This window comes from Ictidomys tridecemlineatus, chromosome 7 (genome assembly GCF_052094955.1).
Source record: "Ictidomys tridecemlineatus isolate mIctTri1 chromosome 7, mIctTri1.hap1, whole genome shotgun sequence".
Taxonomy (NCBI): Eukaryota; Metazoa; Chordata; class Mammalia; order Rodentia; family Sciuridae; genus Ictidomys; species Ictidomys tridecemlineatus.
In genome coordinates this window covers 156917843-156930793 of record NC_135483.1, presented here as the reverse complement: position 1 = coordinate 156930793, position 12951 = coordinate 156917843, and the positions used below count along the sequence as shown (strand labels likewise).

The 12951-nt window shown below is 39.2% G+C and overlaps 1 protein-coding gene across 5 annotated transcripts in view; it reads right to left on the bottom strand.

Annotated features, from left to right (window-relative positions):
• Positions 1-12951, bottom strand: part of Myo1b (myosin IB) — a 168438-nt gene that overhangs the window by 71468 nt on the left and 84019 nt on the right. For all 5 annotated transcript variants that reach the window (XM_078017761.1, XM_040294619.2, XM_078017760.1 and 2 more), the window contains exon 5: positions 2110-2214. In XM_078017761.1, coding sequence (XP_077873887.1) covers positions 2110-2214 — 105 coding nt within the window. The remainder of the gene's footprint in view (positions 1-2109; positions 2215-12951) is intronic.

Genomic DNA, 12951 nt, shown 5'->3' with positions numbered 1-12951 from the left:
CAATTCTGAGTTGCACATTACTAAACACAATCCTAACACTGAAGTCCTTTATTGTGAGCCACAGAATCCAAAACAAGTGTTCCATTATAAAACACTCGAGACACATTCCTTGTTTGTTTTTTTTAAGTTCATTGTTCTAAATGTTCATTTACAGTAGCAGCTCCAGTTCAAAAGTAAAGCATTCCCATAAAAGATAATACAGGCCCACAGTGGACATTTCTCCCATTTCCTGCACTGCAGCCTAGATTGAAATACCACTGAATAAAGAGCCAGATTCTAGTCACAGATGCAAGCTATAACATTCCTTAGCAATGCTCCTTTAGATCACAGCATTCTTAAAATAAGCATCTACAGAATAATAGCATATGAGGAACTCATTAACTTAAAAGCAAAAATGAATAAACAAAAGTCAAATATTACAATAATAAAATGAAGAGATACCATTTTCTATAGATTCTTTCTTGGTTAAGTACTGAAGGGGAGGAAAGGTCAAAAACAAAGGAATAGATTATTTGGTCTCTGCTTCTCTCATATCCTACCATCCAGGGTACAGATGCCAAGGTGAATCCTTGTAATAAAATGGAGAATGTAAAGCACAGAAGTGTTTCTTGGAGTCAAAGGGAATGCTCAGGTTTCAGGAGCATCTCCAAAAGGGAAGGAGGAGCTGGGCCTGAGAATAAACACAACAGGGCAGGGCTGCCTTCCACATTAGGGGGGTGCCCACCTAGCCAGAGCAGTTGTATGTAATCTGTGTTAAATCTTGTCCTTCCTGACTTGGAACAAAGAAACCAAACTATTTCTCTAGCCCAGAGATTTTAAAGTGTTGTAGTTCTGACTTCCCAGGCAGTGTCTGAAGACATTCTTGATTCTAACAACCAGGGGTAGGAGTACAAATGGCATCTAGTGAGCAGAAGCCAGAGATGCTGGCCACAGGACAACCCTCTGCAGCAAAGATGTGTCTAATCCAATAGTGCTAAGGTGGTGAACCCTACTCTACCCCCAGTAAATGTGTTGCATGACAGTAAAAGCATGCTTATAATATGAAATGCATTGAATGGCTTCCCATCAACAGGGAAAGGCTTTGATTTACTCGGGGAAAGAATGGTTTATGCTGATGGCACATGCCATCCTTTATGGAATGAATGGAATTTGTCCCTGGCTTCATTTTCAGATGGTGACTAAAATTTTTATGCTCCTCTATATCCAAAATCATATGTTGAAGTGCTAATAACCCTTGATGTGATGATATTGGGAAGTAAGGTTTGATGCTGTCATGAGTGTGTGACTCCCATGAGGGATCAGTGCCCTTTATAAAAAAAGAGATTCCTATTGCAATATTGTGTGCATGTATGAACATGTAACAACAAATCCTACCACTATGTGCAACTATAATGCACCAATTAAAAAAACTGGGGGGAAAAGAGATACCACAAAGATCACTCTTGCTCTCTCTCCTGATGTACACAAGGAAAAGATCACACGTACATACAGCAATGTGACAGCCACCTACAAGCCAAGAGAAGTCACCTCAGGATGAAACCTACCTTGTCAGCCCCTTGTTGTTCATTTCCAATCTCCAAAAAAGTGAGAAAATAAATTTCTGTTGTTTAAACCGTCCAGTCTGTGGTACTTTGTTATAGAAGCCTGAGTTAATACAGGGAGCCAACCTGAAAATCTGTGAGCTCTACAGTCAGGTATAGAGGCTTTTTATGACCCTGAAAAAACTGGTCCTTAAACGTTTCTCTGCTAGAGCTCATGTTTCCTTAACAACAGAAATAGCCAGGCATAGGTATTCTCTTGAAAAATAAAAGAGTGTTACACCATCAGTTGCAAATTTCAGTTGATTCTTATAAGCAAAATTTAAGTCATTCAAATAAAAATCAAAAGGGGGAAAAGGATTACAAGTGAGAGTGTTCCTTTTCCACAAGTCAACCACTTCCTCCTTCAAGTTCTTAGAGCCAAGAGTTCCTAGGATGCTTACCTGCTCAACAAGTTTTGGCCTGAATCTCTTTCCTCCTTTTCCCCTCCAAGAATGCCAGATACCTGAAGTGCCCTCAACCTGAATCTACGCTCAAGTGACACTGACCTAATGCACACAGAAAATCCTACCTTCCAGGACCGGGTTGGACTGTAAAAGTTGCTCTTTGACTTGGTTAACTTCTGCTCCTTTTCCACAAACAGCAGCCACATAGGACATGACAAGCTTGCTGGCCTCTGTGGATGAAAACAAGCCATATTAATTCATTAAGCAGAAACCTTAAAACCTCTTTGGGGCCAGGAAATTTGGGGAAAGAAGACTCACTAATGGTGTTTTCAAATGCTTTACTCCTGGGGTTAAATGATGCTTCGGAAACATTTTTCAATGTGTATACTTTCTATTCAATGACATGTCACTGATTTAGGTATAACAGAACTTAGTACTTGAAGGTTACTGCTCAGCTATTAGAAAGATCACTTAGAATGATGGCCAACCAAATCTCAGGAGAATCATATTCTCACAGCAATCAAGTACACACAATTATTGTATTTTTTTACAGATGACTCAAGCCAAAAATAACTTGGTAACCTAAGCATCTTCACCAAATGTATTTTTAGAGTTTAAAAGAACTGATCTTCCTCAAAATATTTTCTAAATCAAATTGGTTTGCTCACAATGAAAACCAACTGATTATTCTTCAATTCAATTAAAAAGCTAAGCAGTTAATGTGAGGACTCACTCGATCCCTTGAGAATATGGTCATTTTCATAGACTTTAGCAGAATCCCTGAAAGGTAAACTGGTAAGAGCAGCAAATCACATGGGGCAGACAAAATTCTTAGCTCAAATTGGTTAAGTGAAAAAAAATTTGGTTTTGGTGGTTCTATCCTTCCTCTGATCTCTCTTAGCACCTGCCTCCTAGAATGCGACCCTTTTAACAATGAACTACTTCCAAGGAAGGTTAATGGGTGTTCAAAGATAAAGAAGCCCAAAGTCAAATGAACTTGAGGCCACAGTGAGATGCAGTGAAACAAATGTCCTTATCATCAGGCTTCTGAGAGCCTTTTATATGAGCGTGTGCATTGAGGAACTCTGAAAGAGGTCTAGAATGCTTCCTTTCCACCAGTTATTTTCCATGGAATTTGTTTGCCTCCTGTTGAGCTATCCAGTTCTGCCCTTCCATAATCAGCATCTGGGAAATGGTCAACTATTAAGTGTTGGCAGAATAAAACATATGCCCTGCTCTGGGCAGTTGAGGTAAGGACACTCATCTCCCCAGATCTTGTTTTGTCCAAGTCTTTGTTCTAGTGCCACTGTGCGTGGGCATGAGGTCTCCAGGTGTGAGCGAGGTGCCTCTGCCTCAGGGTGTAAGGGCAATCTCAACACTGCTACTTCTTCAGAGGAGGCCTGCAGGTGGATTCCAGTTCTACCTCTCACCACTGAGGAATAGTAAATGAACAACTTTGGTGCATTCCTCAACATGTACTTCAGGGCCTTTAAGCAACCTAAAACATCAATGATAACATATGGAGCATCAAGAATCCATGCACCAAGAATTGCAGTTCTCGAGTCCTAAGAAGACTATTTTTGGAGCTGGAGCTATAGTAGGGTAAAGGGCAAATAAACATTCATGGAGCTCTGAGAACTAAGGTCGGAGGTTGGGTACTTCTTCAATGACTGCAGTTTCCCTCCAATTTACTTTCCAAGTAATGAAAATGGGTCCAAACGTATTCCATGGTGCTCTGTGATGGTCGACTGCTGCGATCTCCCTGCAGCCTTTTCCTCTTTGTGCTGCTCTTACTTTACAGGACACTGTCCACATAACACATTCTGCATTGTTGAAAGTTCCTGACCTCCATTTTCTATTGTTCTCAGGGTTTTACTATATAAAAGCTGGTAAATCATGTGTACCCAGCCCTGTCTCTCAGTTCAGACTGACCTGACCTCACTTACAGTCTATGTTCCATTACACTGCACTCAAGTCTTTAGTGCTCATTTCCTCCATCCATCCATGCAGGGTCAAATTCTGCTTCTGGTCACATCAGGACACCCTCTTTCTAGGCCTGATGTCTTTCCACTTGAGATGAAACTGCATGCCCAGAAAGTTCCTGGCATTCTGTGCTATCTGGTTCTTAGCTCTGCACTCCTTTCTAGAAATCACAAGTGCATTCCAACTCCAGGGTCTAGTCTCCAATTCACCTCCATCCAGGCTTTCTTTCTCACTGTTCAATCTTCTCAGCAGTATTCTGTGCTCCCCAACCCCACCTATACTCTCACATACACTATGGATATTCTTTCTTGACATAAATTTCTGGCCTGTATTTAAAACTAGAAGACTGAAAACATGCATAGGTAAAATAAACAGTGGTGCGTGCGCGTGCGTGCGCGCATACATACACACATACACACACACACACACACACACACACACACACACACTTTAAATAAAGTAGGTTTTCTCTTAGGTAAATTGACAAGGTATATAATAAGTCCAGGCCAGGCTATTTGCTTATTCCAATAACTATGGACCTTTCTATAGACAAACTTCAAATTCTTGACCACATTGAGTTCTCCGCAAATCCTGTTCTGGTCCACAATAGACTAAGGGGAAAACTGCCTTAGGGGAAGTGGTGGGTGGCAAGCAAGAATGAGAACATTTTGATGATTGCTAAAATTGATTTGGCTTCTCAGAGACCTCATAATGAGCTGAAAAAAAAATTGGGATCAAGTTCTCTAAGGGTCAAATCCGTTTGAAAATGGCACTAGGAGCAGATCTCTTGGGATTGAATTGGGATTGGGCTTATATTATCTAGCTGTTAAAACTGTTTAAAAGCCAACAATACCTACTCATTTAAATTAAAATTAGAAGTTACTTTTATGAACTCTATTTAAGCAAATTCAAATATTTTTAAATATAATTCAAGGACATAGTTCAATGACATATATCCAATGACACATGTTTTAATAGCATATATCCAAGTTGATAAAAATCTAAGTTCAGATTCTTAACTATCTTCAGGAATTGTATTATTAGGCTTGTTTTAATAAGTTTTGGAAGCTGGGGTTAAGAGTAATTTTCTTTTTTCCAAAGAAAGTTGGAAAGAAGAGACAAGTTCTACAAGAGATGACTTTCCTAACATAATACTTGATCTTTAACTCAAGCAGTTCATGAGATAGTTACTACTTTAGAAAAATACGTAAGGATGAGCTAACTACAAGGTCCAACACAGTTGAGTGGACTGTTTCCATAACACTTCACCATGCTGGAAACAGAAAACAATGGCTATTCTCATGAGGCTTTCCATTTCATTTCCTTTTGGCTCTTTAGTGCTAAAGTTCAAGTACATTTGAATCTGTATTCAAATATTTGTATATTTATACAAACTTTTATGTAATAACTTCTATAAATGAAAAATATTATATATCTCAAGAGAATCAAGAACTGAATGTCATCGTCCATATTTCCAAGTCCAGTTTTTGAATTATGTTGACTTAATACTGACATTTAAAACTGACAAAAATGTATCAGCATTGCACAGAATCAATTCCTGGTTCATGATTTTCTCTAACTCACAGATACTTTACATATGCATATGTATGTGTACATACATGTTTGATTGTCACTTGAATGTTAAAATTTGTTAGCAGTTGAACAAACAAAATGTAAAGTATTGAGTCAAAATTTCTTCACCAGAAAATGGTACAACATTTAGGACTGAACAGATATTTTGCACTAACAGACAAATGACCTGTAACAAAATAGTCCTGGATCACAATTTCTATATCAGAATTAATTTCTACAAAAAATGGAAAGGAGTTATTTACAGATGATAATTTATAATTCTGGGAATTCTGTAAGAGTAAGAATAACTAACTTAAGTCTTTAGACATTTGTAATCATGTGGATAAAAGCATGGGAATTCCACTCCCAAGATATTGAAACCTACACATGTTAATTAAGCAGGCTCCATGTGGATTCAATCACTGAATGTATGGGGGTGGTAATAACTAGAAATAAGCAAGCCTTAACTTAAAAAAAAAAACAGGGCTTCTAATATATTTATTCAGGAGTTATAGGTATCTAATATATTTATTCAGGAGTTATCTATAGATAAATGCAATGTCATGGATGTCACATGTTATACAGCTTACAGGAAGAGCCACACATTTATACACACATTCACAGATACATTTATCTACTTCTCTATCTCTCTAACACCTCGGTTAAGACACCCAAGTTTTTTCAGGGACTGGCTTACAAAAATCCAGTGATTCATAGACCTAAAGAGTAAGACTGCTTAAACCCACAAGGACCTGTTTGCGTACAATGAAGCAGTCTCTCTGCCACTTAGCAGAATACCCTTATTAGCAGTCCTGAGTCTGCAGGGCTGCAATATAACCCAGCTGCAGCATGTCCAAATTCATCAGTCAGGCAGCCATAAACTGTTCCAAACAGAGATCAAAAATCATGGGTTGTGCAGTAAGAAATGCAGCCTTCCCTACAAGAGGAGTCCTGGCTGGTGACTTTTTCATTGATATAAAACCATATGTCTGTCACCCAGTTTTGAAAGAGGGCCACAAAACCTGTGATAAATACTTACAAACATGCATCAAGAGGGACCTTCCTCTTATGGGGAAACACACAAAACAATAGCTCACTCCACTTGGCCTTGAGTTTGATTAGCCACTCTGCTTCAAGGTGGACCCAGTCAGTGGCATAGGATACCCAGGGATGTTGAGGCTACAGCAGATCAATGATACCTGTCACTAATGTAGGAGAACTTTTGTGGACTTAAAGTAGGACGAGGTCATTCGGGGTTTAGAACCAAAGGTCTTAATGAGCAAGGCAGGCTACATAACTCTTCTAGCAGACAGCTGATGAGTTCCTCGAAACTGATGTAACCGTAAAGTTAGAAACCAAATGATTTATAATGTTTTCTTCTTTCAGGATCATCTTCTCAGGCACCAAGATTTATTCTGATGTCCTTGGAAAAATGTAGCTCTGATGGTTCCCTCATGTTCCTTCCTGCTCCGACCAATGCCTGAATGGCTCTCCACAAATTATCCGTATTCACAGTAGTGAATTTTGAGCTCACTGCCTAGAAATACTTGGGCACTTTTATGAGGCATGATGAATTTTTTATTTAGCACAGCAGTGATGAATTAAATAGCACCCCAAAGGGCTCAAAAGAGTTCATGCCTCTCCCTAAGCGCCCATGTTACAGAACCTCGCAGCTTAAAGAGTATCTCTAATGTTTAAGACCAATAACATCACCGTCTTCCAGGGGGTGGGGATGGCCTACTTAAATTAATTACTTCTTATAAAATAAGCCCTCTGACACTATATGGTGATTATCTATATAAACTATTAAGTACAGATTCTAAATGAAAAGAGATATTCTACATAGAGTACACAGAACATTCCAAGTTCTCAGTAAATATCCGTTCTCTTCGTGTTTCATTTACCAACACAGAACTTTAATAACTATGCATACTCAAAACTAAGACTGCCAAACCGGTAAATAAGGTGATGTGACATTTCAAAGATGTTTTAGCATCCCTCTTCCCTCAAGGAGCTGAGTTAAAGATCCCCCTCTACAAACTCCTCCTCTTCTGTGCAGCAATCTCTACATTACCATCCATCATTTCATTTTCCCACAATCAATCTTCATGAAGCAGAGAATTTTAACAACACATAAACCCTTTACAGCCCAGGGACTAAAATTTAAAATCATAGTCAAATTTGAAGTAATTTTTCTACCACTGGTTTGAAAAAGAAGTCAGCAAACCTTAGGTGTCTCTTTGGAGACCGAGTAACACTAGATGCTTTTGAGATCTGTAAGAAAAGCTCCTGAGTGTAACCAGGTGGTTCACAAAAGCAGCAGTTCTCCGGAGCAGCATCCCCTCACAGCACAAGATTTAGTGATAAAGGACAGCTGAAGCATTCAAGATTAGAGCTCATCATGAGATTCAAGAGGCACAATAATAGCTCAAACACAAGACACATGCTTCAAGTGACTCTAAGCAATGTTACCTTAGGGTATGGTCCAAAGGCCAGCATTGCTCAAAGATAACCAGTCCATGGACCATCACTAATCTACAGGTAAAAACAGGCTTTTAAAAATTGTCGTAGCAATTTGACAATTATTTTTGTCTGCTAAAACTTAAGTAAATATTAGTGCTTATATATTCTACCTGTTCTTGTTATTTAATTTTACTATCATTGGCCAGCAACAGATGAGGGTATGGCCCTGCTCTGGGGGGTCTGTGGGGCCCTCCTCCAGCTCTGGCCTGGAGCAGTACCTATCTTGTGCGCTGCACATGGAACAGTATCCCTGGAGGCAGCTCTCCACTCTCCAACTTACGCTGAAGAACAAAGGGATCCCAGGAAGGGCTAACTCCAGGGGAGATGATGGGGGAAAGGATTCCAAGGTGTTACCAGGGCACAGAAACAACAAGACAAGTTATGGAGCAGAAAAAATAATAAAAAGTTCTACCAGAAGAATGAGGTGTTTTGCTGTTTGAGTTGTGCTTTTCCCCTTATCATCATGACCACCAACCCTCTGTAATAGCATCAGCCACCTCCGTTCAGTTTTTAAATAAGCTACATGAGCCCAGCAGGAGACAGAATCTGGCTCTAGAAGCAAGCGGTATAGTTAACTCTGAAGAAGGAGGATGTCATACCCTGATAGTGCTAATTAGTGGATGTGTTGCCTTCTTGGAACATATGCTCCAGAGGACATGAAAAATTGGCCAGGACCAATCAAACAAGTGACCGCAACCCACTTGTAATGACTCACTTAGGAACAAATTGATATAATGAGAATGCCCTTTTTATAAAATTATATATTTACATATGTATATGGATATACACATAATTAGTCATGAAAAAGATTGGGTTAATCACCTAAAGAATTTAAGAGGCTTTGGAATACTTTCATATCTTCTTCCACAATAAAAAGGAAGCTATGAGAAGGGAACAGGTGGGCTTGTAGAGGGATTCAACAGGATGAAAGAGGGGGTGTAGTTAGAACACCATGATAAATGCCTTCTGGTAAGGGGCAGAATCTTACCTTACCTTGCCACCATTTCTTTTCTTTAATTTTCAAAATTATAGCTACATATTGCCAATTATACTTTTTTGGGTACTGAGAATTGAACCCAGACAGTGCTTTACCATTGAGACACATCCCTAAGTCCCCCGACCCTCATTTTTTTTGAAGCTGAGAAATAAAGCAACTTTTACTTTTGAGACAGCGTCTCACCAAATTGTACAAAACCTCACTAAATTGCTGAGGCTGGTCTTGAACTTGTGGTCCTCCTTCCTCCTGCCTCAGCCTCCCAAGTCACTGGGATTATCGGCGTGCACCACCATACCCAGCCCAATAAAACAATTCTTAAAGCGTGACCTGAGTGTATCTTACTTTTGTAATAGTCCAAAAGCAAGAAAACACAACATACACACATTCACGCTTTAAATAGTTTTGTGTGGTCTGCCACCATTTCCCTCAGTCAACCTGGACACAAACTCACAGCTCTGTTGCTTCTAAGAATAAAATTCATTTCACAGGAAAGAACTGGTCAGGGAAAAGGAAGATTTAAAAGAATTCACCCAAGATGACCATGTCCTGTTAAATTTCCTACAATACAAAAGAGATCTAAACAGCCAAAGATTGTAAAAAGTGACTGGGGGGGGGCGGGGAGGAAGAGCCAAAAGACAGAGAACCATCATCTTCCACTGTTGTGAGTGGTTCTCAAGAGAGTTACAGCAGGTAGCTTGGACTGGTCTCTATGCAGACACAAAGAATAGGATAAATGGTATAGCAAGAGATATAGCTTAGATGTAGAACTGTCAGGATTGGAAAGTGGACTTGACGTGTAAAATACAGGAAAGGAAGAAATTGAGATGACCTACATTTCTAGTTTGATAATTAGATGGAATAGTGGTCACGTTTACTGAAATCATAAAGTTTGGTTACAGGAGGGTAAAGACAGAAATCAAGAATTCCATTTCGTACATGCTTAGACTAAGACACAACTACTCAAGCAGAGATGTCAGGAAGACACTGGATATACTAGCTGGGAGATCTGTTAAGAAGCACTGGCTGGAAATATAAATGTAGAAAACATGATCAGGGAATAGTTGAGACTACCTAAAGAGACACAACAGAAAGAGAAAGAAAGATACCTAGAACTAAGCAAAACAACCTGTTACTAGGAGAGATCTATATGTTAAATGAGACTGGGCAAAATCCAGGATCATTCTTTGGCCCGATGTTTTTCACTGTTTTTTTTTTTTTCCCCTAGTTATTTAAATATAGACATAAGGCTAGCTCCTTGGATTGGGGGTGATATTCATCCCATCATTTATATGTAGAGAGAGACAAAACAAAATCTCTCCTTTAAAAAACACTGGTGGTTAGTGGAAGGAGACTTACCAACACAGGTAATGGTAGTAAGGCACTCAAAAAGAACATGTTCAAGACATGAAGATATGAAGGACAGGAAAGGAGAGGAAATGGAAATGAATGTGACAAAAGTATGCTCCGTGAATCTATAAATATACCACAGTAAATTCCATGTACACCTACAAAACACCGATTTTTAAAGAGAGAGAGAGAGAGAGAGAGAGAGAGAGAGAGAGAGAGAGAGAGAGAGAAGATAGACCAGTAAAGCAGAGAAAGATGAATAGGGGAAGTAGGATAGAATAGAAAGAGGGGGCATCAGGGACTGAAATTGAGTTAGTTAAATTCCATGCATGGATGATTATGTCAAAATGAACCCAACTATTATGCATAACTATAATGCACTAATAAAAGTGTTAAAAAAGAAAAAAAATGGATAAGAGCAGGGACTCTAGAACCATGCTGCCACCACTCAAACCTCATCCCAGCCACTTACTATATAAGTTTAGGCAAATTTCTTAACCTTTCCAAGTCTTAATTTTCCCATCATAAAATGGGGATGACAAAATACTAACTTCCTACATGTAATAGGCTAAAAGAGCACAATGCCCAGCACAGGGAAAGTGCTTGAGGCAGGATAGCTACTCTTATGATTAGTAGATGACAGTGGTCCTAAGGGAGGGGCAGAATCACATTTTGTCAGTTTCTCAAGAGATTCTAACAATAGACCAAAATTAATAAAAATAAGCATGAGATTCTACATGTAGGTTTAAAATAATTTTGTCAGTCCATATTAACTTGAGAAGATTTGACCTAACAGATATTATATGCAAAACCCTACAACCTCTTGCCTGATGAAAATACAAGCCTACTCATGTGTTATATCAATGGCAGCCCGGGGTCCACAGAATGACAGATGACAGTACCACCACAACTGAGAATAATCCTGAACTTTTGTTTACTTCCTAGTATGCCACTTAAAGCAGCACACTAACAGATTTAGATGTTTCCAGAACAAAATGGCCATGACAATGAGGGATTTGAGAATAAGATCCAATTCTCCTTTAACATTAGCTCTCATAAGCACACTGCACTTTTCTTTCACTACCTTTATAATCTGAATGCAATTTGTACATGTATGTGCATACATACATATGTGTATGTACAGTACAGAGCTCTTGTTTCTCTCCACTACTAGACTGCAAACTTGGTAAGGGCCAGGAAGGTGTCTGTTCGACAATGTATCGCTAATACTTAGCAGAGCACCTTTCAACAATTAGGTAATCAGTAATTTTTTTTCCTGATGAATGCATAAATGAATATATATCACATGAGAAATTTTTGAAGAAAAAGAACTTTTAGCCCAAGGAAAATATGATGGTTGAATTAAAATAATTGAGTGTCTAAAGAAGAAAAATCAGAATAACTTGGGAAGGTTCCAAAAGGCCGAGTTAAGACCCCTGGATAGAGGCAGAATTCAACTCAACTCTGAGAGAGGAAGAACTTTTAGATGAGCCCATCTGACAAATTCAATGAGCCACCTTACAAAGTGGTAAGCCCTCCATTGCTACAAAAGGAAGAGTCTGGCTGTCCCATGTGGAAGGTCTTATGTGAGATACGTTCCAATTGCAAGATGCCATGCTTTCTATTACTAAGAATTTTACATGCCAGTCCCTTTCCCTCCATTCTGTCCATCCAAAGCCTAGAATGTGCACAACCCTGCTAAGAAACAGGGCACCATGTCTCCAAGCTCTCAAGAAAGAGAACTGGACACCTGTCTAACCACTCTTCTTTAGGTACACAGTGGGCAGGAAGGGGGTACTCCTAGAGGAAGTGGAGGAAGGAGTCCATGTAGAAGGAAAAGCCATGTCAAAACAGAAGGTGAGGCTTTCAAGGCCCAAATCTAAGAGCTTTTGAATGGATTTATCAGGTGACTGCCCAGCTAGGGCGGGTTTTCTTCTCTTGATCAATGGGCATTCCAAATATTTAAATCTGATAAGGAAACAAACATGCAAAGCACAAACACTTAAAATACCAACATTTACATACTAAAAGAAATAACCAATTAGGAGATTCTTATTTATACAATAAAAAAAAACATTTTTCAGATAAACATATGAAAATATTTGCACCCTCAGCCTCCTCCTCCACTGCCTCACCAGTTCCATCAACAGCAATTTTAACATTTCCAGGTTCAGAGTCAGAGAGGACAACCCTTTGAATCTTTCCAGGTAGCTGAAGATCCTACGGAAAATCAATCTTCACACTCAAAGCCACAAATCAGATGAAAGCACAAGACAAAGAAGCACAACCCCTTCCTTTGGGGGCTTGTTTTATGGAGAGGTTGCCAGATATCTAAAATATAAATGTGTGTGTGTGTGTGTGTGTGTGTGTGTGTGTGTGTGTGTGTGTGTGTGTTTTCTAGGGCTCAGCAGGAGACTTGAGTGAAATTATGCATTTTCCTGGTGCTTTCCCTCACTTATTAATAGAGATAAGGTGCGGTGTGGCCTTTCCAAACCAGAATAATTTGTTATTCCTTGGGGAAGTATATCAACTCTGTAAGATCACA